This window comes from Pseudonaja textilis, chromosome 1, assembly GCF_049901715.1.
Source record: "Pseudonaja textilis isolate UNSWEBS1 chromosome 1, rPseTex1.2, whole genome shotgun sequence".
NCBI classification, from domain to species: Eukaryota; Metazoa; Chordata; class Lepidosauria; order Squamata; family Elapidae; genus Pseudonaja; species Pseudonaja textilis.
In genome coordinates, this window is record NC_141990.1 from 20,473,568 (window position 1) to 20,498,621 (window position 25,054).

The 25,054-nt window shown below is 44.8% G+C and overlaps 1 protein-coding gene across 1 annotated transcript in view; it reads right to left on the reverse strand.

The window, feature by feature from the left end:
* Nucleotides 1-22,708, reverse strand: part of TMEM132E (transmembrane protein 132E) — a 259,941-nt gene extending 237,233 nt beyond the window's left edge. The window contains exon 1 of the mRNA XM_087927354.1: nucleotides 22,320-22,708. Within this exon, the coding sequence (XP_087783480.1) occupies nucleotides 22,320-22,392 (73 nt within the window). The 5' untranslated portion in view covers nucleotides 22,393-22,708. The remainder of the gene's footprint in view (nucleotides 1-22,319) is intronic.
* Nucleotides 22,709-25,054: the final 2,346 nt, after the last annotated feature.

Below are 25,054 nucleotides of genomic sequence, written 5' to 3' on the forward strand. Positions count from 1 at the left end.
GACACTGATTCATAAAGCAGCTCAACAAGACTGTGCTCACAAAACACACTCTAAAGCACAAGAGAGTAATACTTGTACAAATGCAACTGTCCGGTATTTAACTTGGCTAAACGTATTGTGTAAATGCCACAATCATCATTCTTCCATGTGTCACTCACTCCATTCCAAAACCTCATGATGGGTGGGGGGTGGGGGTGGGGAACCCTTATAATAAATAAAATGGCTAAAATATCTCTCCAGAATGAGTATCTTGCCTGACGTAGCGAACTCAAGTCTATACTGTGTATTTCAAAGCTCAGAATCTCGGGATTTATTTCAGTCATTTCTGCCCCCCTGTACAAGATCCATGCTGTTTTTCCTTAAGTGCCTGTATGGTAACATGTGAAGAACTCCTCTTAAGGTAATTTTTAAGAGGTAGACATAGTGAACCTTAGGGATGCGGTGGCTCAGTGGCTAAGATGCTGAGCTTGTTGATCAGAAAGGTCGGCAGTTCGGCAGTTCAAATCCCTAGCACCGCGTAATGGAGTGAGCTCCCGTTACTTGTCCCAGCTTCAGCCAACCTAGCAGTTTGAAAGCATGTAAAAATGCAAGTAGAAAAATAGGGACCACTTTGGTGGGAAGATAACAGCGTTCCATGTGCCTTTGGTGTTTAGTCATGCCGCCCACATGACCATGGAGACATCTTTGGACAGTGCTGGCTCTTCGGCTTTATAACGGAGATGAGCACCGTCCCCTAGAGCCGGAAATCACCAGAACGTATGTGCGAGGGGAACCTTTACCTTTACCTATAGTGAACTTTGATTGTTGTGACATTCTCCTAAAGATATTGCTCTGTTACAGATGCTGGAGTGTTTTCATTCACAAAATAATTTATTTTTTAATATCCAAAAAAAAAAAAAACCTGATGCAGTTCTAATAGTATCCCCAATCCTATTTTTCCCAGAAATGTTATAAGTGAAATGGAAGTATCCAAGATCCAGATTCACATTGGATGCTTATATAAACATCATGATTATGGTATCTGCAGTGAACGAAATATTTGGTCCAGCTTCAGGGAAATATAGACAGATGGACTATTTGAACATAAAAGCTAATGTCCACATGTGAATATTTAGCTTGAAATCAAAGCAAACACAACAGCAGTTTAAAGAGCCCCAATTTTATTGCAGCATAAGTTTTCATGGACTAAAATCCATGAATCTTAATACCTAACAAAACACACCAACTGAATCATATCCAAGTAATTAGTCTTGAACATGCTCCAAGACTTTTTGATTGACTTCATGTATCACACTACACCATGCTTTGTTTACTGAATAAATCACAATTGGCTGGGTCCACCACAGCACAGCACAACACAACGTAACTGATCACAAATTGTGTAGGAATCATCAATTAGACATGACTGTAAAACAAAACAAAAAAGGCAAACACTGTTTTTAACAGCATCAATGATTTCGAATCACAAAAAGCAATAGCTACTACACCTTATCTTGCAAGTGTTAGAACAATGTTTCTCTATCTCAGACTATTTAGGAGGTGTAGACTTCAACTCCCACAACCAGCATGGGTGGTGAGAAATTCTGGATTTTCATATCATAAAGGCTCTGAGATTGAAAAGCACTAAATTAGAGCCTACCTCAAATATTGTATCCAACTGACCTAGATCAGCATTTCTCAACCTCAACAATTTTAAGCTGTGTGGACTTCAATTCCCAGAATTCCCCAGCCAGCATGAAGGCAGGCTGTCACAGGGCTTCAAAGATGTCCTCAATGTGTAATATTATTAGTGGTATGTTCTGCCCCCCCCGAATTCATAACCAATCTCTGGACAGCATACCTCCCAGTGACCCAGAGCTTGAGCTGCTGCTGGTGAATGCCAGGTTGGTTAATAATAATAAGGTTCCCCCCTTATTCAAGATCTTATCAAGGAGGAACGAGCTAATCTAGCATACATCACCAAGACCTGGCTGCCCCCAGAAGGTGGAGTTCCCTCTCAGAGATGTGTCAAGCCAGGTGTAGAGTTTGGCACCAGGGCAGGGAAGATGTGGTAGCAGTGGTCATCAGAGAGTCTCTTTTGGCCTTCAGGGGGGCTTGCTCCCCAAATCTCTGGTTGTGAGATCCTATTTTTGAAGCTGGGCTCACAGGATCAGTTGGGAGTGTTGCTACTGTACCTGCCTCCCTGCTGCATGGCAACCTCCTCCCCTGAGCTGCTGGAGGCCATCTCGAGCCTGGCAGTGGAGTTTCCCAGACTTATGACTTATTTCCCACCCGGGGGTTCGCCCTCAGAAGCGGCCCAAGACTTCATGCCCACCATGGCAGCAATGAGGCTATCCCAGATCATCATGGGCCCAACTGAGGACGGTGGTCACATACCAGACATGTCAGAGCAATGGCAATGTGATCTGGTGAGAGATTTTAACATTATCCCTCTGTCATGGCCTGGTCATGCCTGTCTCCAGTAACTGATGGACCCAAAATGGTTCCAGGGGGAACTGGGGTATATCCCGAGAGTTTTGCTGTGCAGCCCTACTGAAACTGGGAATCAAAGGACAGCCAAGGCTTTAGACAGGATTGTGTCTATGTGTCATAGTTCCGAGCAGCACACCCAACAAGTTAGGACTCCAGTGCTCTAGTCATGAACAAATCTGTTACGTGAACACAGTTGGATCTCTCTTTAACCCCCTTCCGGCCATTCTTGTCCTGCCCTCTGCTGCTAGCAGGATAGAAATGGGGGGGAGGGTGTTGGGGGGGTTTAAGGAAAACAAAGGGAAGAAAAACACAAATATGAAGGAATTGGGTATGGTTAGTCTAGAGAAAAGAAGGACTAGGGGGGACATGATAGCAACATTCCAATAGTTGAGGGCTGCCACAAAGAGGAGGGGGGGTCAATTTATTTTCCAATGCACCTGAAGGCAAGACAAGAAACAATGGATGGAAACTAACCAAGGAGAGACACAGTGAGGACAATCAACCAGTGGAACAGCTTTGTCTCCAGAAGTTGCAGGTGCTCCAACACTGGAGGTTTTTAAGAAGAGACTAGACAACCTTTTGTAAAGCACCTTTGGGATGAGGATGTTTGGACTTCAACTCCCAGAATTCCTCAGTCAGCAAGCTGAAGTCCGGACAACTTCAAGTTGCCAAGTTGAAAAATACTGCTTTAAATAGGTGGATTCAGTCCTGGACCTCTAATTGTGCAACTCTGGTCTACGTAGAAAAATGTTTACATCGTAAAAAAAAATTGAGCTTGAAATATATGAACTAGGCAGAGAAAGCCCACAATAAAACCTGGAACACTGCGACCAATTTTGGTCACCGCACTACAAAAAAAAGATGTTGAGACCTTGAAAAATGTTCAGAGAAGAGCAACTAAGATGATCAAAGGGCTGGAGACAAAAAATACGAAGAAGAACTGCAGGATTTGGGTTTGGCTAATCTAAAGAAAAGAAGAATTAGGGGCGACATGATAGCAGTATTCCAGTATTTGAAGAACTGCCACCAAGAAGAGGGGGATCAAATTATTCTACAAAACACCAGAAGGCAGGACAAGAAACAGTAGTTGGAAACTAACCAAAGAGAGATGCAACCTGGAATTAAGGAGAAACTTCCTAACAGTGAGGACAATTAACCAGTTGAACAGCTTGCCTTCAGAAGTTGTGAGTGCTTCGTCACTGGGGGGTTTTAAGAAGCAACTAGACAGCCACTTATCTGAAATGGTATAGGATTTCCCGCTTGGCAGAGGATTGGACTAGAAGACCTCCAGGGTTCCTTCCAGCTCTGTTCTGAATTCTATATAAAGTACATTGACTCAGCATGTAGTAAGGTAAAGTTAGCTCTGTGGGACTTCCACAGGCATTGACAGGTTCTTTGAATCACTCAGGTTGACCATTAGTAACAGGAATGTCATCAGGAGCTTCTCCCTCGGTCAGCTCCAGCCACAGTTGTCTACCATTCTGCCCCTGATTGCTACGCAATGCCGTCCAGCTCTCACTCCTCAGCGTTTCCTTCCCCAAACCCCCTCCGTGTTATTCCTTCCCTCCTTTCCAGTGTGGCAACTAACAAACGAGGCGCCATTAGCTTGGCTCCAGCCAATGCCGTTTCTAAAGTTGACACTATGCGGCCTCTCTTGACCCATTGCTCCTGATGCTCCCTGCGGTTCACAGAAGAGTTGCAGGCTCTGAAAAGGGTTAAGAAAAGCCTAAAGCACCGCTGGAGGAAAATGAAGGATGACTCCAACTGGACAGAGCCATTATTAAGGCCTACCTAATGGAGGCAAGAGCATCAAGAGAGCATTATTTCTCTGCCCTTCTGGCATCCACGGAGTGTCGCCTAACAGCCCTGTTCTGGATTACCCGGATCATAGGACAGGAGGGCTTGGGCGATGATCTTCAAAACTGCAGAGGAATTTGTTCACTATCTAATGGACAAAGTCACTCAGATTCCTTCCCAGTTGGAACCCATGCGTGGTGCAGCTCCATGTGAGATGTTGGGGGACAGCCTTGCTTGGTTATCCGGGATCAGTTTGATCCTGTTGGACCTGAAGAAGTGGACAGGGTGCTCAACACTGTCAATACAACCACCTGTCAACTAGATCCTTGTCCTTCCTGGTTGGCCAAAGCCTCCAGGATGGTGATTAACAGGTAGATCCAAACAGTGGTAGATTCTTCACTTCAGGAGGGGACATTCCCAAGGCCTTTTAAGGAAGACCCCCTCCTTTTTAAAAAAGCATTGCTTGACCCAACTTGCCTAGACAATTTTTGTCCAGTTGCTTGGCAGCCTCAGAGGATCCTGGATGGAACAGGACAGGATTCAGGGCTGGTTATGGGACAGAAACAACATTGGTCGCATTTGTGGATGTGTGAGAACAGGATGGTAGTGTAGCCATCCTTACTCTCCTTGACCTCTCAGCAGCCTTTGATACCATCAACCATCCTTTTGGGTCGGCTACAGGACTGGGGCTAGGCAGCACAGTCCTATGCTAGTTTGGTTCCTTTCTCCAAGGCCAGTCCCAATCAGAGTGAATAGGAAGTGAGAAATCCAGCCCATGGCTGCTGTTTTGTGGTGTGTCACAGGGCTCAGTACTCTCTCCACTCCCTTTTTAACATCTACATGAAGTCTCTGGATGAGTTCATCTGTCATCATGGGTTGAGGTGTGTCATCAATATGCTGACAATACTCAACTTCATATCTCTATCCCTCGTTGACCCAAGTGATGCTGTTGCTGCCCTCTGACAGTGCCTAGAGGCTATGGAGGGCTAGATGGGTGCTTCGAGATGTGGGATTTTGACATCCTTAATTCTGGGTGGGGGTGACACTATCCCAAACAGACCTGGTGTACAACCTGGGGCTTCTCCTGGACTCGCGAATCCTGCTCAAAGAAACTTTGGGTTGTGCACTAGTTGCAGCCTTACCTGGACATCTTCTGTCTGGACTACTGCTATGTGCTCTATACGGAGCTATCCTTGAAGAGCTTTCAGAAGCTACAACAGGTGCAGAGTGTGGCAGCATGGCAGTTTTGGGGCCTAGAGTAGCCCATAATACACCGCAAGCTACACTGGCTGCCAGTATGTTTCTAAATGTGATTCAAGCTGTTGGTCATCACCTTTAGATCCCAGCATGCCATGGGTCCAAGCTAGTTGAGGAACCATCTTACTCCATTTGGAGTAGCCCACCTTACCCATGGGGACAGAGGAGGCATGCTGCAGACCCCATTGGCCAGGGAATTCTGGCTGGTGGGAAAAGAGCCTTTTCTGCTGTGGCCCCTGCCTTTTGGAACATGTTGCTTCCATCCAGCTGACCTTCTGCAATAGCTTGAAGACCTGGCTCAGTTGACTTAGGGCCCCAACGGGGGACATCATTCTAGAGGTGGCCTATGAACAAGAAACACCCTCCCTCCCCATCTTAGAGTTATAACCTGGATTTTTATTGTGATTTTGCTGTAATTTCTCATCTTTTTTTACCAGTTTGACAGAATAACAGAGTTGGAAGGGACCTTGGAGGTTTCTAGTCCAACCCTCTGCTCAAGCAAGAGACGCTATACCAGTGGTGGCTAACCTTTTTGGGCTCCTGTGCCAAAAATTGTATGCGCGCTGGCACGCAGGCAGTCGCATGCCAACACACAGAAGGCAATGTGCGCCTGCCACGCCCCCTGCGCATGCGTGTGCAATCCCGCTGCTGTCCCCGCTTACCTGCACTGCACCTCACAGCTGATTTTTCAGCTGGTTTGAGACCTTTTTTGGCCTCCCAGAGGCTTGAAAAAAGCCTCTGCAGGCCAAATAGGCCCGTTTTGTCACTTCCGGTATTCAGGAAGTGACGAAATGGGACTATTCGGCCTGTGGAGGCTTTTTTCAAACCTCTGGGAGGCCAAAACAGGCCTCAAACCAGCTGAAAATCAGCTGTGAGGCACGTGCATCTGCAGTGAGGTAAGTTTGCCTGCGGCTCGCATGCCAGCAAAAATGGCTCTGCGTGCCACCTGTGGCACACGTGCCATGGGCTTGCCATCATGGCCCTATACCATTTCAGACAAATGGTTTTCCAGCATATTTTTAAAAACTTCCAGTGTTGGAGCATTCACAACTTCTGGGGGCAAATTGTTCCACTGATTGTTATCATTATCAGGAAATTTCTTCTTAGTTCCAGGCTGCTTCTGTCCTTGATTAGTTTTCATCCATTGCTTCTTGTCTTGCCTTCAGGTGCTTTGGAGAATAGCTTGACTCCCTCTTCTTTGTGTAAAAAAGACATATATATGGTAGCTATTACACAGCTGTAACGTATGATGTACGTTCAAAATAGCCATGAAAAATATCTCAACCTGAATGATTTCCCCCTGGCAAATTTATCAATCGCTTAAATATTCTCTGCCTTACCATTTGTTAAAAGCAGATAGCAAAAGAGGGGGAAAAACCCCCAATCTGAATACTGACAGATAGTACACATCAACAATACACCAGTGTACATTTATCCATTCAATAGCTCTTTGGTTATCCCTTATGAGTGAAAAACCCACAACTCCTGATGTTTTGACACATTTCAAGCATTGTAAATGTTATCAAGCAGAAAATATGGATTCTTAACATACAGCAATCTTGCTAAATCATGTTAATAATCCTCTGGATTTCAATCCAAAATGTAGCTATGCTTTTTCTAAAAGACCAGAGCAAGTAATTAATGTTCCAATTCCTCAATTCTTTCTCCATTAACAAGGCAATTGCAATCAACCCTCATTAAACATTACTTGAGCTTTCTAGAATAAATGGAATACTAGAATTCTGTTGCATTGGTCAAAATTTCACATTTTTAAAGCAATTCTCTACTGACTTATAAGTTCTGGGCATTTCTAAAAATATATGTGCAAGTAGTCCTTGACTTAGCAACTGTTCGAACTTACGACAGACCCCCCAAAAGATACCTACAACCCAGTGAGTGGGATTCAAAGAATTTTACCACAGGTTCGGTGGGCATGGCTTGGGAGGCGCGCTTTGCACACATGCACACACTCTGCATGCATGCTTGTGCCTAACTAATGCGCAGTTTGCGCAGGCACAGAGGCGTTCCAACTCACCTCTTGCAAGCCTGCACTCTCCCTGTAACTTCAGCAGCTGCCACGCAGCACTCTTCTGTGCCACGCAAAACAGCTGCGCTTCAAAAGCAGGGAATAAAGGTGAGTATGGGAGCCCAGGAGGGTGGATGGGCCCAACAGCAGAGCAGCGGAGAAAACCGCTACCAGCTTGGTAGAACCAGGCCGAACCGGTAGAATACCACCACTGCTACAACCCAAATTCAAAGTTCCAATGCCCTTCCTGGTCACATGATCATATTTGCAATTGGTCCACATTTATAGCCATTTGTTGTGCCTCATGGTCACATGACAGCATTTAATTCTGGTATTCAACCAAAAAATGCCCACTGCAGACAATGGTCTCACTTAATGACCACAGCCTTCACTTAACAGCCATGGGTTCACCTAATGAGCATGATGATTCACTTAACGAACTTTGTAAAAAGATGTCATAAAAATTGGATCAATCATGTGGATGACCTGGTAAATGGTAAGTCATGTCATGACTTACAATTGTAACTGAGGGTTCAATTACCGTCATAAGTTGAGGACTACCTGTAATCAGTTAATATAGTACTTAGTACAAGCTGTCAAGCAAGTATACCTTCATTTTTTCCTATATATTCTCATACTAAAAAGTTTGTGATCTCTGATACCGGAGCCTCATGCTAAAGGCCTCAAGGGCAATTCCGAGAGCTGTACACACATCTTAAAACTGTAAAACTCTGCCTTAAGGGAAAGTTTACCCAGCTTTGACTATTATATTGTGGCACTAAAATATATATATAGGAGGCACTGCATGACTGTTTTTCAGCCTTACTGGCTCCAGCAGGGAGCATACATATATACCTGAAGAGTCCTAATAAGAATGAAACCGATCATGTAGTGTTTCCTAGTGGTCTGTAGCTAATACCACAGTCCAGTTCATATCAATTTCACCAGTTTCCATCAACTTCTTATAAAAATCAAATTGCTGCTGAGGAGCCTGATTGATTTCTTCAAACTCTGTAACAGCTGTGAAACTCTAGAAGCAACAATATTATTAGCATCAAGCAATCCAAATAACAGATGCTTTAAACAAACAAATCGCCAAGGTGTATTTTTAAAGATTCCCCCCCCCTCCAAGTTTGGAAAACAGATTCACAGAATTCATCTGACTCTAAGTAGCCACCCCATAATAATATAATTGACATCATCCATTCTGAAGCAGAAAAGTAGGTGAACTCTCAGTTAGAATCAGGGGTGTCAAACTCGATCTCATTGAGGCCTGCATCGGGGTTGTATTTGACCTCGGGGGTGAGGGGCGTGGCCAGCTCGATGCCACTCCTGTTGGGGGCACCAGTGGCCTTTGCCAGTGAAGACAGGCTCCCGAGCTCAATTTTCAGCTGCCACGGCCTCCTGCAATCCTTTTGCCAGTGAAAACAGCTCGGGAGGGCCGTCCTCCTGAGCTCCATTTTCACTGGCAAAGGGTTGCAGGAGGCTGTGGCAAACGAAAACGGAGCTCGGGAGCCCATTTTCATTGGCAGAAACACCACAGGCCAGTCCTTCACTGTTTCCAGGGCAGCCCAGTGGGCCAGATCTAAGTACCCTGCAGACTAGACCCGGCCCTCAGGCCTTGAGTTTGACACCCCAGAATTAGATAATCACTTTCAAAGGCACCATTTAAAATGTGCAGGTTTAACCTGAAAGCTTTTGAGCAAGGCAGAGGTTTGATTTCTGATCTTCTGAACACTGAGAAGTACGTGAAGATGAATTCAGAGTTGGGGGCTACTTGCGCTGGGCACAGAATGTGTGGTCACTAGGGCCCAGCCTAGCAATGAGACCAGGGGTGGGATTCTACCAGTTCTGTCCGGCTCTGTAGAACCAGTAGCTCTGAAGAGCAGCAGATATTGAACCAGTTCTATGACTGATGCTGTTTTGGCCCACCCGCTCACCCAGGCTGTTACCTGACCTTTATTTCCTGCTTTTTCAACCTCAGCTGCTTTGCGCAGCAGTTGAAAAAGCAGGAAAAAAGTGCTTTTTCAACCGCTGCGCACCCGCACCCAGCGCTGCTCAGCTGTCCAGGTAGCAAGCTGACAACGATTCACACACAAAAATCGTAAATCACCAAACTGGTAGTTACACCGGTCGGATCCCACCCCTGAATGAGACCCCTTAATATAAGCCTAACAGCCTAGCAGTGAGGTCCCATTATAATAAAGTCAGCAGCAGAAGTTCAGTCCACTTCAGTCTACAAGGCTGATCTGAGGTCTTTGGCCTCACTGAGGGAAAATAAGCATTTATTTATTTGTGGGATCCCTGGTTCTCTCTCTCAGCTTGGTTGTTTTCTTGCAGATATTTCATTATCGAACTAGGTAACATTTTAAGATGTTACCTAATTTGGTAATGAATGGGCTGCAAAAAACAACAACCACCAAGCTCAGGGAGCATCAAGGACCCCAGAGTTCAACCTTGAATTACTTATATTCTATTTGTATTAATTTATTTAATTTATATGCCACCCATCTCATTATCCAAAGTGATTCTGGATGGCTATTTATTACCAATGAGTGCATGGTGGGTCAGTTGGATATGACTAGAGTTTGGGGGGGGGGGGGACATGCAGAATAATGGAAACTAGGACCACAACCACAGCCCCTTTTGTTCTATGCTTTACATTTGGTTCAGTCCCAGATGCAAATAAATGACATCCATTGAGTAGGTAGGTCATCAGCATTCTGTGTTTCCTGTAGCAATATGACATTATGGTGGGAGAGGAAATCAGGAAAAGAAGCACCTAGGATGGATGCTAGCCAAACCAGGCATATTCTAGGTCACGGGTGTCAAACTTGCCGCATCACATTGCCATCACGTGACATTTTTCCCCTTCGTGGACCTAGGGTGGGTGTGGCCTATGCATGATGCATCCGGTCCTCAGGCCGCCATTTTGACACCCCTGCTCTAGGTGATCTTATGCTGGTCACCTGGATGTTGAGTGGTTGTGTTGAGTCAATAATCTTTGTAGGGGCAGTAGCTTCATGTTAGCTCTTAATGGGGATGATTGCAATTGTGTTGCTCACTGAGGGGAAGAAGGTATGGTATCGTTAAGTTCCTACCCGCCCATTCTCTGCCATCTGTTTGGCCATTATGCCTCACTTCTCCTCACAAGAGGTCAGGGGGCTTGTAAGTCCGGCAAAAAGACTGGAAGGATCAGTTTAGTTGGGCAGCAAAATGGGAATCATTGGAAAGCAGAGATCCCATCTCTTTAGCAGGGAAATCGTCGGCTTGTCCAGTGAAAGAAGAGGGGAGGGGAGCTGTTCCTCGCATAAGTCAGGGACTCTCAAGGATAGAAGAAGATCCTAAGGTAGGGAACAAATGATGGCACACCTCAAAATTGAGTTGCTGTGAAGATAAAGCTTGACTAGCATTTCTTGCCTAGGTAGTCCTTAAGATTACAGCTGAAGTCAAAATTTCTGTTGCTAAGCGAGGTGGTTAAGCAAATCGCTGCAATTGTTGTGAATGGTGTGATCCTTAAGCAAATCTAAGTTTACCCCTTGACTGTTGGTCAAACCTGTCTGGGAAGGTTACAAAATGGCTACCTTATGACCCCAAAAAGATGATTTATGATTAGTCCTTGCACTGACGACCCATGGACTCGTGGCCAAAATTTGGGTGCTTGACAACCAGCATGTATTTAACTACAACCATCTTTAAATACACGCTGATTGCCAAGCATTCAAATTTTGGCCACAAGTCCATGGGTCATCAGCGCAAGGACTGATCATAAATCACTTTTTTCAGTGCCATTGTAACATTAAATGGTCGCTAAAAATGTTGTAAGTTGGGGAATACATGTACTTATAAGGCTGTTCCTTTGAGGCTACTTGGACTGCATGGGACTGTGCAGCTCATATACAAATCGCTGTTCCTGTTATTGGTAAGGAAATCACAATAGCAATAACACTTAGACTCATATACCACTTTACAGTTCTTTACAGCCCTCTCTAAGCAGTTTACAGAGTCAGCCTATTGCCCCCAACAATTTTGGGTCCTCATTTTGCACACCTCAGAAGGATGGAAGCCTGAGTCAACTTTGAGCATGGTGGGATTTGAACTGGCAAATTGCAGGCAGCCGACAGTCAGCAGAAGTAGGCTGCAGTACTGCACTCTAACCACTGTGCCACCCGAGGTTCACAAAGCTGACAGCTTTCTGTGCCCAAGTCAAAAGTGAGGCAGTGGTGGCAGATGGTCTGAGAATGTGGCAGCCCAGTGGGCAGATAAATTAAACTGGTGCTGAACTTCCATATTTCTGCCAGCCCTGGAAGGTTCGGGGTCTGAGTGAACTGACAGAATTGTTGCTGAAATATTTTGTAACCTTTTAGCTATTTTTTTTCCAGATTAGCGAGCTCTGTATTCACACATTTTAACTTTCTCCCTTGTTGCATACTTAGGTTGTTGGCATCTGGCATGCCTGGCAGATTTACTGCTGGTGTATAACTGTAATAAAGATTTGATTGATGATGGTCATGTGATAGGGCCAGTTTTTCCCCCAGCATGGATTTACCTGCTGTTTTTCAATTCCAATTATGCAATAAATGTAAGCTTTTCATCAGTAAAAAGGGTTGAAATTATAGCAACTCAGGATTTCCCCATATATCTTATCACACAAAGTGCACAAGTATTGAAACTGGTTCCCAAATGCACATGGATTGCTAGATTTTCACAGAAGTCACAGAACAGCTTTCAAGCTAAATCCAAAAACTATTTCAAGTCTGCATTCTTTTTACTTAATCAGTAGCCAAGTATATACCAATGCAATTTCAAAAAGGTGTGGAAAATGAAATCCGCTGCTGACATAACTGATTGGTGAGATATCTTTGTTGTGATTATGAGATGGGTATATAAAATGTGCAAATACAACTGTCCACCATCAATCAATTATCCTAATCCTAACCCAAGGGAGGGGAGGGAGACAGCTGAAAAAAAAGAAAAGGCGATCAATTTGTACAGGAATCAGCAAACAAAAAAACGAACCAAAAAAATATGACAAGAGACAAAGGAATTATAGAGTACAAAAATAACCTTGAATGAAGTGTGCAAGAGCTATTACAAAAAAAAGTGTAGGAGATGACTAGGGTAAGCTTGAGGGAGGGGTCAAAAGTGTCATTAAGTCACGAGTCTGCACATCCGCAAGAGATCAGCCCACCTTGAATGACTTCCTAATTCCCGCTCATTTCCCTTGACCGTTAGTAGCTCAGATTTTTGTAGAGAGCTTAAACTTGCTTGATCTTTACACTCATTTCAACTGCTTGAATCTCCTGAATTCCCCGGTGCTTGTTAACTAACTAGTTGTTAAATAACTTACAACTCATACTTACAACCATGGCAGCATCCCCATAGTTATGTGATCAAAATTTGGGCATTTAGCAACTGGCATGGTATCTACAATGGTAGCAGCCTCCCAGGGTCATGTGATTGCCATATGCGACCTTCCCATCCATCTTCTGATAAGCAACACCATTCATGAATATAAAAAGATATGTTATCTTCTAACATCCTAAACATATATGCCGCTCATGTTTAACCCAGTGGTCTTGATTCAGTAAGAACCAAAATTTTAACCGGCGCCATATTCTGTTAGTCATTTTAGAAAAAAATTATACTGCAGAAAACAAATCACGCAGATGATTCAGGAATTTACCATGCCAATAGAATTTTTTAAAATGTATTTGGTCAAATCAGTTTTAATCGTTTTAATGTATATGAGTTTTAATTGTGAAACAAAATTATTTAGGTTTAATTTTAAGTCACGGAGATTCACATGTGTTGGATGGCAGTGATATAAATGAATAAATAAAGGGGTTTGGTTACACAGAATGAAGGCTTTCCTATCAGCCAAACAAAGTTAATTAGGACTGGTGATATAACCATGAATTGCTATCTATTCCATTTGAAATAAATATTTTGTGCCTGGTGTGATGATTTTCCAGACTACTAAAAGCTTTAGTCACCAATTATTCAAGAATAGAATGCTTTGATGCAGTAAAACTACAAACATTCATGGGAATAAAAAAATGTAAAACCTACTTCACAAATTTCCAAGAGACCATATCAAAAGCTTTCTCAACTTACAAACACTGAATTAGTTGCTGGCTTCTGGCTAAGTTGCATTAAAGCAAAAAGAATGATCAGGAATTTAATACTAACAACATCTGGATAACTCAGTACTGTTGTAGCCTGTGCAGGATACACAATACAATGAAACTTCATTTTTAACAGCTAATTATGAGGAGGGTTCATATATTATCTATGAATATCTGTTAAAAAAGTACTCCTCAATAATTTACATCTTTTGTGGATTGTCATCATCACATAAATGAAAGCTGCATCATTTTCATAATAATAACATTACACGAATGATATTAATTGGTGCAGAAAATTGGCCCATTCCATGAAAAGTCCTTTACATCAAATCCAGTAAATTGAAGCTTAATGTAGTTGGAAGAGTCAAGGCATAATCTGCATGCCAAGGTAGCTATTAAAATCTTAGCATCAACACTTACCAGGAAAATAGCTTTGTAATTGAAACACAAAGAAAAATGTATAGGAATATTGTTAGATTTTTTTTTCTCTTCTAAGCTAGTAGAATTTATTTTTTTGTGGGGGGGGGAATTCAATATACACACTTTCAATAAACAAGAGGTAGGGCCCGATATAATTTTTGTGCCAACAAATAAAAAAAAAACCACTCAAGTTTGGAGTCTTCACCAATTTCATAAATTTAATTGTATTGTACACATAATTTTTTGAACAGAAAACAATGAAAAATGACTAGTAAAGTGGTCCTGAGTTTGCTATAGCAATCTCACATTCTATAGAAAATAATTTATGTTGCCAACTGTTGAGGAAAAAAAAAATCTGAAACTATGCTTTGGGGATATTTTTAACCAATAAACTAGAATCTATATAGAGAATTGTTTTGTTTAATTTCAGTCTAAAGGTCTGAAGTCCTAATCTTCCCCACCCTCTTTCCAATATTTTTAGCTAGTACAATGTAATAAACATTTTTATCTGGGAAGCACAGAGCTTATAACATTCAAATTTAGCAGAGGTTTTTATATGGTTCAGGAGATAGATAAGATGCATAAATAATTGACAAGTTTTAAAACTAGGGCTTTCCTCCTATCCATGTTACATTTCTTTTTATACGAAATATACACAGAACGTACAGTCTCAAATCAAAGCTTTTGCAGAGTCTTATGCCAGGTAGTCCTCAACTTATGACTGGTTGCTTAGTGACCATTCGAAGGTTCAAAAAATCTCCCTGGAAATATTGATGACCCAGTTTTGAAGTTCCAACTCCCTAGACCGGGGTGTCAAACTTGATGTCATTGAGGGCTGCATCAGGGTTGTTTTTCACCTCAAGGGGGCTAGGGGATGTGGCCAGGGTAGGCGTGGCCAGCTTGTCGTTCGTTTTGGGGGCACCTGTGGCGGCCCGAGCGCTCTGCCAGCAAAAACGTGTTCCCAAGCTCAGTTTTCGCTGACAGAGGCACCTCAGGCCAGTCCTTCGCTGTTTCCAGGGCAGCCCCGTGGGCCACATCTAAGCACCCCATGGGCCGGATCCAGCTCCCGGGCCTTGAGTTTGACATCCCTGTTCTACACAAGAGACACACACAGTTGTATGATTGCTTCCTGGTTGCTTGGCAACCCACCAGCACTTACAGCCATTTGCAGCACCTCGTGATCACATGACCGCATTTTTGCTTCCAGTTTTTAGCAGAACCGGCCCATAGCAGACAGCCAGTTCATTTAATGATCCCAGTGATTGCTTAAAAACTATGGCAATTATTTTACAACCACGGCAAAAAAGGTCATAAAATTGGATCACATGCTTTATGACTATCATGACTTATAACTATAAGTGGGCAGGCTCTAAGTTATAAGTCAAGGACTACCTGTACCCGGGACGTGGATGTAACAATATGGCTTAATACAGTTTTATCAATTGGTTCTTCACCAAATGTTTCTTCAAAAAATGATAAAGAATTAATTCTGAGCATCTGAGATTATAGGAAACCCATTTTGTTTTCCCATAATTCTGGTTCACTGAACTCCTATTTATTTCTGATTCTGGTTTCTCTTAACTCCCCAAATCAATGCTTTTGGGCTTCAAGCCCCACATGCTTAAAGAGCCGTGGTGGCACAGTGGTTAGAATGCAGTATTGGAGGCTAATTCTGCTGGCTCCCAAGAGTTTGATTCTGGCCGACTCAAGGTTGACTCGGCCTTCCACGCTTTGGATTCTCCGACCCATACAACTGAGAAGCTGCTGTTAAACCACTATGAAGCTGTATACAAATCTAAGTGCTATTGCTTATCAGTCTAAAGTACTATTTTTCCTACTCAGCTACTGCTTCAACTCAATTCTATCCTAAACGTGAAAGAGTCGGGACTCTGCTACAATTCCACCAAAGAATGAGTCCCAGTGGTGGAATTCAAATTTGTTTACTACTGGTTCTGTGGGCGTGGCTATATAAACTATGAATTCATTTGGTTCCATGTTAGATTTAATTAAAATATAATTTTTTAATCCTTTCATTGTATACAATCTCTCTTTATCCCGCCATCCTTTTTGGTCATTCATTTTCTATGTACTGATTTTTCAGATTCAAAGCAGAGATGATATTCTGGAGAACTAGTAGTGGAAATTTTGAGCAGTTTGGAGAGCCAGTAGTGGAAATTTTGAGTAGTTCAAAATACCACCTCTGACTGGCCTTGCCCCCCATCTATTCTCTGCCTCCCGAGTCCCAGCTGATTGGCTGGATCTTCTTTTGTTGCCCTGCACAGGAGAACAGAGCTGGAAAGCAGGTTAGTGGTGTGGGGAGAAATTGGGGATTTTATAGTATCCTTCCCCTGGAGTGGGGAGGGAATGGAGATTTTGCAATATCCTTCCCTGGAGTGGGGTGCGAATGGGGATTTTAAAGTATCCTTCCCCTTCCACACCCACCACGCCACGCCCACCAAGCAACACCACGTCCACCAAGCTACGCCCACAGAACCAGTAGTAAAAAAATTTGAATCCCACCACTGATTCAAAGGTGGCCCTTTTAGTAGCAGGATAGTTGGACTGATGCTATAGAGATCTAAGTTCAAGTCCACCCCCAGTACCAAAAGCCCACTGGGTGACTTCAAGCCAGTCGCTCCCTCTCAGAATCACCCTACCTCACAGGATTATTGTTATGGGGAAACATGGAAAATCTTTGTAGGTCCTATATAAAAGGAGGGAAATCTAACAAATAAATAAATACCAATCAGGTGCATCAGAAAAAGAGGGGTCATCTCCAACCTGGTTGGTTTTCAAAGACTTCTTTGGATATGGTATAACAGCATTTGATGTAAGAAAGCAATAAAAAAAAATTCCTACAAATTCTTTACAATATGCCCCTTGCAAGATTATTATACACACCATGGAATGGTATGAAGCTCTTCTTTCTCTGTTATCATTCCCTCTAATTGGGAACTCAGGTGGAAAGTGCTGATGGAAATAAGAAAAAAAAATAGCATATCTGGGACAATGAGAAACGCAGAGGTATCAGCACGTCCAGAGAAGCCCTGAGCTTTGCAGAAATGTATCTACCTGTTTAAGCAAGGAATCTTAAAGAATAAAAGGCAATTCTTCTCCATCCAATGAGGTCCAGATATGCAGCATAGCTTTAAAAAATGCCAGGCAGAACAATCCCAGCCAAATTCCTGATGCCAACTAAAGCCATTCGGCATGCTATTTATCCTGCTTTCCTATTCACTCCTAGCATCTGGTACATTACTTCTGAATATGGAAGTTTTACTTCATCCTCAATATTCATGGCTGTAATTAGCCTCATCCACCAGGACAGTCCACCTCAGCTTCACACTGTCATGTATGAACTGCAACTTGCATTCTACCAGGGAACTGCAGAGAAATAGAATGGAATGGAATGGAACAGTGGTGGCATTAAAAAAAATTTTACTACCGGTTCTATGGGTGTGGCTTTGTGGGTGTGGCATGGTAGGCGCGGAAGGGGAAGATACTGTAAAATCCCCATTTCCACCCCACTCCAGGGGAAAGGTATTGCAAAATCCCATTCCCTCCCCACCCCACTAACCAGCTTTCCAGCTCCATTCTCCTGTGCAGGGCAACCAAAGAAGACCCAGCCAATCAGCTGGGACTCGGGAGGCAGAGAATAGATGGGGGTGGGGTCAGTCAGAGGTGGGATTTACTGGTTCTCCGAACTATTCAAAATTTCCGCTACCGGTTCTCCAGAACCTGTCAGAACTGGCTGAATACAACCACTGGAATAGAATGGAGTGGAGTGGAGTAAAAGTAGAAGGTAGACTAGACTGGAATACTTTATTTGGCCTTATGTGTTTAGACAAACAAGGAATTAGTCTGTGATGCAGCAGCTCTCAGCATACACGCAAAACATGTACACTGAGTGTTACATTGCCAAAACATCTGGAAAATCTATTCCATGTATATAACCCTTTTTCCCCCTTTTCATCATCTAATCTTGTGGCCATCGCATTTCTTTTCATCGCCTGATGAAGCAGCACACACAGTGGTTGAAAAAAATATAAACTTCCAGTTCTCCCACCAAAACAAACCTTACTTTCAGAGGGGCTACAGGTGCTGGAAAACACAAAGGCCAATGCAATGGAAAAGAAGCAAAGATGGAGAAGAAAGAAAAGGGGGAGGAAGAAAACAACAACCCCATCCTGATTTATAATTCCAGCAATCAGGGCCTTCAAGATGAAAAACTGCAAGTTTCCCCCTCTTCCTACCCTCCCCCCACCGCCACACAGGAAAGGTTGCTCCAGTTTTCAGCCAGCTCTGTCCTTATCACCCACCCCGTCCACCATCTGCTCCCAGGGGTGCCACGAGCAAGCACCCAGCTACTTATGAGCTTAAGCTTGTAGAATGAGAGGTAGCAGTAAAACCCAGTGCACCAACCCTGAGCTTTTTAACAGTTCGTCGTGATATATTATTAATCGTTTTTATAATGTGCTTGCATAGATTGCTGTTGCTCAGGGCTCTGTTCTGTACCTAGGATTGGCAGGGAAGAAAAATAATGAAATAGGGCAGACTGATTTCCTTGTCTTTTCTTGTTTTGCCCCTTCCACAGTAGCCCTGGAGAAAGCAGCTGTAAAAAAAAAATACCAGTCAGGGAGTCACACTACAAGCTGAGCACCCAGCTGCAGGCACAAAAGAAAATCGCCAGGACAGAGGGAATGTTTAGGGAAGGCAAAGTTTGCATGTCCGGTTCGGATCAGCTCTTAAAATCTGCTCCCTCCTTTGCACCCCGAAGCTAGGCACGGTCTTTGCACTCAGCTTGCAGAAAAAAAGGGAGAAACTCGTGCCAGATTCCATGTCACTCCACCTACACTAGTTTCCCAGACCTGTGGACAATCTAGTTTTTATTTTCCACTTGGCGAGACCAGAAATAAAAAAAGTAGACCTTCAGTTACGATGGCGTAACCAGATCCCCTATTTCTACCCCAGCAAGTTTGTTCAGCTCTTCCTCGTCAAAAGCAAGCATGGGGCAGCACAGGGCAGGGGAAGGAGGCAAAAATCAAAATCCACTTCTGCTACGGGTTCAATTCTAAACCATCAGCTTGTAAAACCCTTTGGTTCTTACCCATCCTGCATAATCAGACTTTCTCAATGGAAAAGTGTGTATTGTGGCAAGGGAGGGGATGAAACATTAACTCCTAGCAATCCTGAGAGCACTGCCACAGGCAGGTATTACAATACTTGGGGAAGGGGAGGCAGGCTGCGATCTCGATCTCCCCCCAAAACACACAGCAAGGCTTCACTTCATCCTGCATTGTAGCATCAGCCTCTAACCCCCCGTTAAGAGCGGCTTCCCAAGCAGACCCTGGCATTTCTCCTTTCCCAAACCTACCAGCTTCTTTCTCTGCCTTCCTCAGCCTGGACTTCATTAAAGGCCAGCTGGCAAAGGAAAGGGGGGGGGGTCTGAAAAAGCGAGATAATGGTGGGCTGCAGAAAACTGGAAGAATCCCCTAACTCAAGAAGATATTTCCTAGGATCTCTAGTGGTTACTGCAGGTTTTGCATTCGCAGTTGTAGAATAAAGGAGCGATTTATCAAGGGAAATGAAGGATTTTGCACACACCAAAACATGCCACCAACAGGGGAGGGGAACCATGGGAAAGTAACCCACAAACTCTTTCCAGGTAAAACAGATTCATGGCAGAAATAAAAGAATGGATTGAAGAGATGAGCAAGCAGAAATCAAAGGGGCCCATTTCAAAACCTCTTTCAGCCATTCCTACAAGTGCATCATTTATCCTGAGCCTGCAAAGAGAGCACAGCTCTCAAGCAAGGCAATCCAGACATTGAAACACAACTTGCAACTGGCAAATCTGGAACCAGCTTTATCTGAGCTGCTAACGTTGCACGTGTTCCTCATGTTTGGGGTACGGTCTGGAATGCCTAACGAGGAAAGGCAGCTGAGAGATGGGATCGGGGGACGGAGTTGCAAACCACAGGACCGTACAATAACAACCAGATGCTGGAAATGAAATGATTTCAGCCCTCTTATTCAGACAGATGAGAAAATGATCTTAGCTTTGCTTAGGACTGTGCTAAGAAAGCAACGAACCGTGCCTTTCCCTTTTCCCATTCAGAAAAAAAAACAAGCCGGTATCAAGCTTTGAAACTAGACAGATCCTTCCCCTAAAAATCTAGGGTGAACTCAAGAAAGGGCATGTGGCAACAATTCTGGTAGGAAACAGAGGGCAGCCAGAGATGCCCTGGAGATTCCAAGGAAGATGCAGGCACTCAGGGAAGAAAACAAGGACCTGGTTGGGGTCAAGAAGCAAAACAGAACCTCCATATTCCGAAGCAGTTAAGCATCACAACTACAGCAGTCACACGTTGACCTCTCCCTGGGTAACGCTTCCTGGTTTTGGCAAGCAAGAAGGGCCAGATGTTTATGCCACGAATCTGTCTTTTTTTTCATAACAAGGGTTTTTTTTCCTCTTCCTTTCTTCTTTCAAATGTTATTGTATTTTATCTCATTTTATTACCAGTTTGGACTATCCTGGATGGGGGAGTAAATTGTAATTAGCTATCACATGGCAGACAGCATGAAAAATGTTTGCGCTGAAAAAATAATCAACTGAAAAGCGGAAAGGTTGCTGTGGTCTTGTTTCAAGCTGGCCAATGCAGCGAAAGCTCTAGACTCAATGGAGCCCTGGGTTTGATCCAGTAAAAGTGGTTTTAGAGAAGCTGTTAGGCCTGAGAGTTCAACAGAGCCTCCAAATCCGGGGCGGTATACCTGTGAATGCCAGTGACATATCGAAATGGTTCTCTTGGTGTCCCATTTTTTGAAGTACTACAGAAGAGAAAGCTGGAATAAGATCATTCACTCCTGACATTCAGGACTACATTTTCCACAAACCTTTGCCTCAGGTCAGATCAATTCAATCCTATGGAACCCGCAGCCTAAAATACTCAACTGAGACTAGAGACAACCGAGGCACCTTCTCAATTGCCTATACTTGAGTTGGATGGGTCTCCTTTGGTCTAGAAGAACTTATTCAGGACTGAGAAAATCACTGTTGGATCAGATCAAAGAACAGCTAGTCCAGGATCTGTTCTCTTCAAGACTGGTCTAGATGCCTCTGGGAAGCCTGCAAGACAGATAGGAACGCCAAGCTACCCACCAAAAATGGTAAGGAAAGACCTCCTGCCTCTGATGGGGGCCATAAAACCAAGACCCTGGGGTCAATGGCTTGCTGTTTGTCTTCAGAAAGTTCCTCCATCTTATAGAATGTACTCTGGGTAGTCAGTAAACTGAAATTAATATTAAAGAAGGAAAAGTCGCACTCCACACACAGAAGATGGCTCTGGGTTTGGGTGCACACGCAGCTTATGCTTAGAGGCACCAGATCCAGAATTAAAAGCAGACACTGAAAATGGCCCAAAGGCTACAGTAGGCCTCCTGCCTGCCTAATAGCCCAATTTTCATCAAGTTGTCCACCCTGAAGGTGGAAGGGGCATCTTTTTCCATCAACACTAAAGAACACTGGCTCAGCTCAAATCCCAGCTACCCCCAACTATCTGCCACTCTCTTTCACGTTGCATCCCATGAAACCAGCATCAGCCTTCAAATCAAATTCTGAGCGTAGGCACTGGCTCAAATTAAGCCAGGAGGCAAAACAAGCAGAGGCAGGTGGAGGAGATGCCCAGGAGATGCCCACTTCTCTTGGAACTGCGGGTCTAGCTAGCCATGACACCAACTACTACTAACCTTGAACCCCCTTCACTGACTCCAAAGTTGTGGGCACACGGTGGTGAGATGGAAAGGCATTCTGCACATGCTTGTATGCCCTAGCTTTGATCCGGTTAGTGTATCCAGTTGCTGAAGTCTGCCAGGCCAAGGTACCAAAAAACAGTGCATATACAAGCTCAAAATACACTTTAAAAAAAAAGCTGACTGTTTGCAAATGCATTTTGCACATGGTGTTCCTTGCAATTTCCCCAGAATTGTGTTGCTTCTCACAAGCAGCAAAAAAATAAAAATAAAACCAGCAAATTGGCAGGAAGAGTTCCAGGCAGTTGGGTTAACTCTCTGCCTTTTGCCTGGATTCAGACTTAAGCCTGACGCGGTTATTGCTTTGAAAGGGATGCTGCTTATCAAAGCCGGTTTCTCCCCACCTCATGAAACCCCCGAGCGACCCTCCCCTTCATCGGCATCGGCGGCGGCGGCGGCGGCTCACTCACCGTGGCTGAGGAGGGCTCCGATGCAGCAGAGAAGGGCGGCGGGTCCGGAGCGTGCCCGCCTCGCCAAGGCCATGGCGGAATCCGGAGCGAAGCGTGCAGAAAACCGAATCCAAGCACGTGCGATCCGAAAGAGAAGCCAAACACAGAGGCGAAAGGGGAGAGGGGAGGGTCGGGGAAATGAGGCGCGCTGGGGGGTGCAAGGAGGGAACAAGAAGGGGGCGCCTACTTCTGGCTTGAGCCAGCCCAGGATCGGCCCAAGCGGGGGTGACCGCCTCTCGCCAAGAAGCGGGGTGTCGATGGGATGCAAGAGACTAGAGACAACCGAGGGGCAGAGACGAAACGTAGAGGCCCCACGTGCAATCCGGGCCCGGTACTGGATGGAATTAGGGGCAAAAGGGGGGAAGGAACCGGAGCAACGTTAAGCAATATATATATATATATATATATATATATAAGCATATATATATATATATATATGGGGGAGCTGCAAAATGGAGAAACGGACCAGCACGGAAGAGCTTAATTGATGCAGCCCCACCACCACAAAGTAATTAGGACCAGAGGAAACCAAGTGAGGGGAGACAGGAGGACGTGGGTGAAATTTAAAAAAAGGCGGCCTCCCGAAAGGGGAGAAAATGGGGAGGGGGAAGAGAAGGGGGGGGAAGCTTGCCGCTGTAATCCGACTGCGAGTCGCCGGCTGCGATTCTTCTTCGCCGGGGCGGCCGGCGGGATCCTCGAAGAAGGAGCAGAAGAGAGTAACTTACATCCGGAGCTGAGGAACAGAAGAAAGTTCGGGCTGCTAAAAAGCGGCGGCGCTGGAGATCCGCGGGTGGGGGAGAGAGGAGGTAAGCCGCCCCGTCTAAAGCCCCCCACCTCCCCCCCCGAAAACGCCTCTCAGGGAATGAGGATTCCGGTGCGTTTCGGAGCCCTCAGCGAGAAGCAGCCTTGCAGCCCCAGACGATCGCTTGGCTTACGAGCAGAGAGCCGCCGCCGGAGTGCCGGAGCTTCGGGCTCGCCTGCTGCCGCTGCTGCCACCGCCGCCCGCCCCTCAGTCCGTCTCCGCGGCGAAGATGCGCCGATCTGAGCCTTCTCCAGCCGGGAACAGCAGCCGAGAGAGAGAGAGACTCCCTCCGCCCCCCTCCAGCCGGCCCTCCTCCCCGCGTTCTCCCTCCGTCACGTGTTTTCCCAGGAGTTTTCTAACGCCGTCGCCGCGGCTCTGTAAACACGCGGCGAGCGTGCCCGTGCGAACCGGCGTTCCGCTTTCCCCACAAGCAGGTATTGTTCGAGCGCCGCTACCGGAATCCAGGGGTGCCGGAGGCAGCGAGAGTCAGAAGCGGCGGAGGAGCCGGCCGGACTCCCTGCGGGGCCTCGAAGGAAAAAACCCGGGGTGGTTTTTTTGTCCAACCCCCCCCACCCCCCGCTCCTACTGGAAGAAATTACGGAGCTCTCGAGTTGCATTCGCACGACGCGTTGAAGAAAGTAGGATGGAGACCTATTTAAGGGGCTGCACTTAAAAAAAAAGAAGATGATTTAATCAGTGAATTAAATTCGGGGTGTGGCGCGAACCCTAGAAAATACGGTGGGTTAAAACCGGGGAGTAAAGCTCGTGAGAATGCAGCCAACTGCCTTACAAATCGAAGATTGCAGCCCTTGAAAGTTGATGGTTTTATTTATTTATTTATTTATTTCTGCCATCGAGGCTGTATCAACTCTTAGCAACCGCACAGATATAGCAGCCTATCTTGGGTCTTCTGGACCTGTTGAAATTAGGGTAGTTGTTGTTCCACTATTTACAGCATTTGATCTGTAAGTCCCTTTTTTCTTTTGTTTTTTTACTGAGCTCTTTGACTTTCCCTATTACTGCCTGCAGGTCAATTGCATTTTTCAGCTATCAGGTTGAAAGCCTGCCAGATTATAGTGCAGGTTATTGATGTTTCTTCCTCTACTTTTAAACCCACTCTCATCTCCCAGTCCAGCCCTATATACATTCAAGCATCTAGAATGGATGAGTAAGAAGAGAGTCTACAGGTAATCTTCCACTTAGGGCCTCAATGGGGACTAGAATTTATGTTGCTGAGGAGGGTTTTATTTATTTTATTTTTTATTTATATTTATTTGTCAAGCATGTATTAGATAACAAATATAATTAGAACATGCTTATGATTACATGGAAATTGGTACGAATAAAGGAAGCATTAGGACAGGGACGGTAGGCACATTGGTGCGCTTATGCACGCCCCTTACAGACCTCTTAGGAATGGGGTGAGGTCAACAGTAGACAGTCTTAAGGTTAAAGTTTTGGGGGTTTGTGGAAGAAACCACAAGTTGTTGATAAATGAGCTGGGCCCAATTTTGATGACCTTTTTTGTTGTGGTTATTAAACAAATCACGGGGGATTGTTAAGTGAATCAAATGGTCATTAAGAAAAAATTCACTTCCTCTGTTGACTTTGCTTGTGAGAAGCCGACTGTGGCAGATGGAGATCACATGACTGCAATCACTGTCAATCAGGGGTGTCAAACTAGATTTCATTGAAGGCCGCATCAGGGTTGTGTTTGACAGTGGGGAGGAGGGAACGGCTGGTGCGGGACGTAGCCACCTCATCATCACTCACATTGGGGTACCTGTGGTGGCCCGAGTGTTCTGCCACGCAAAAACAGGCTCCCGAGCTCTGTTTTTGGCTGCAACAGTTTCCTGCAACCCTCTGCCAGCGAAAACAGAGCTCGGGAGGCCCT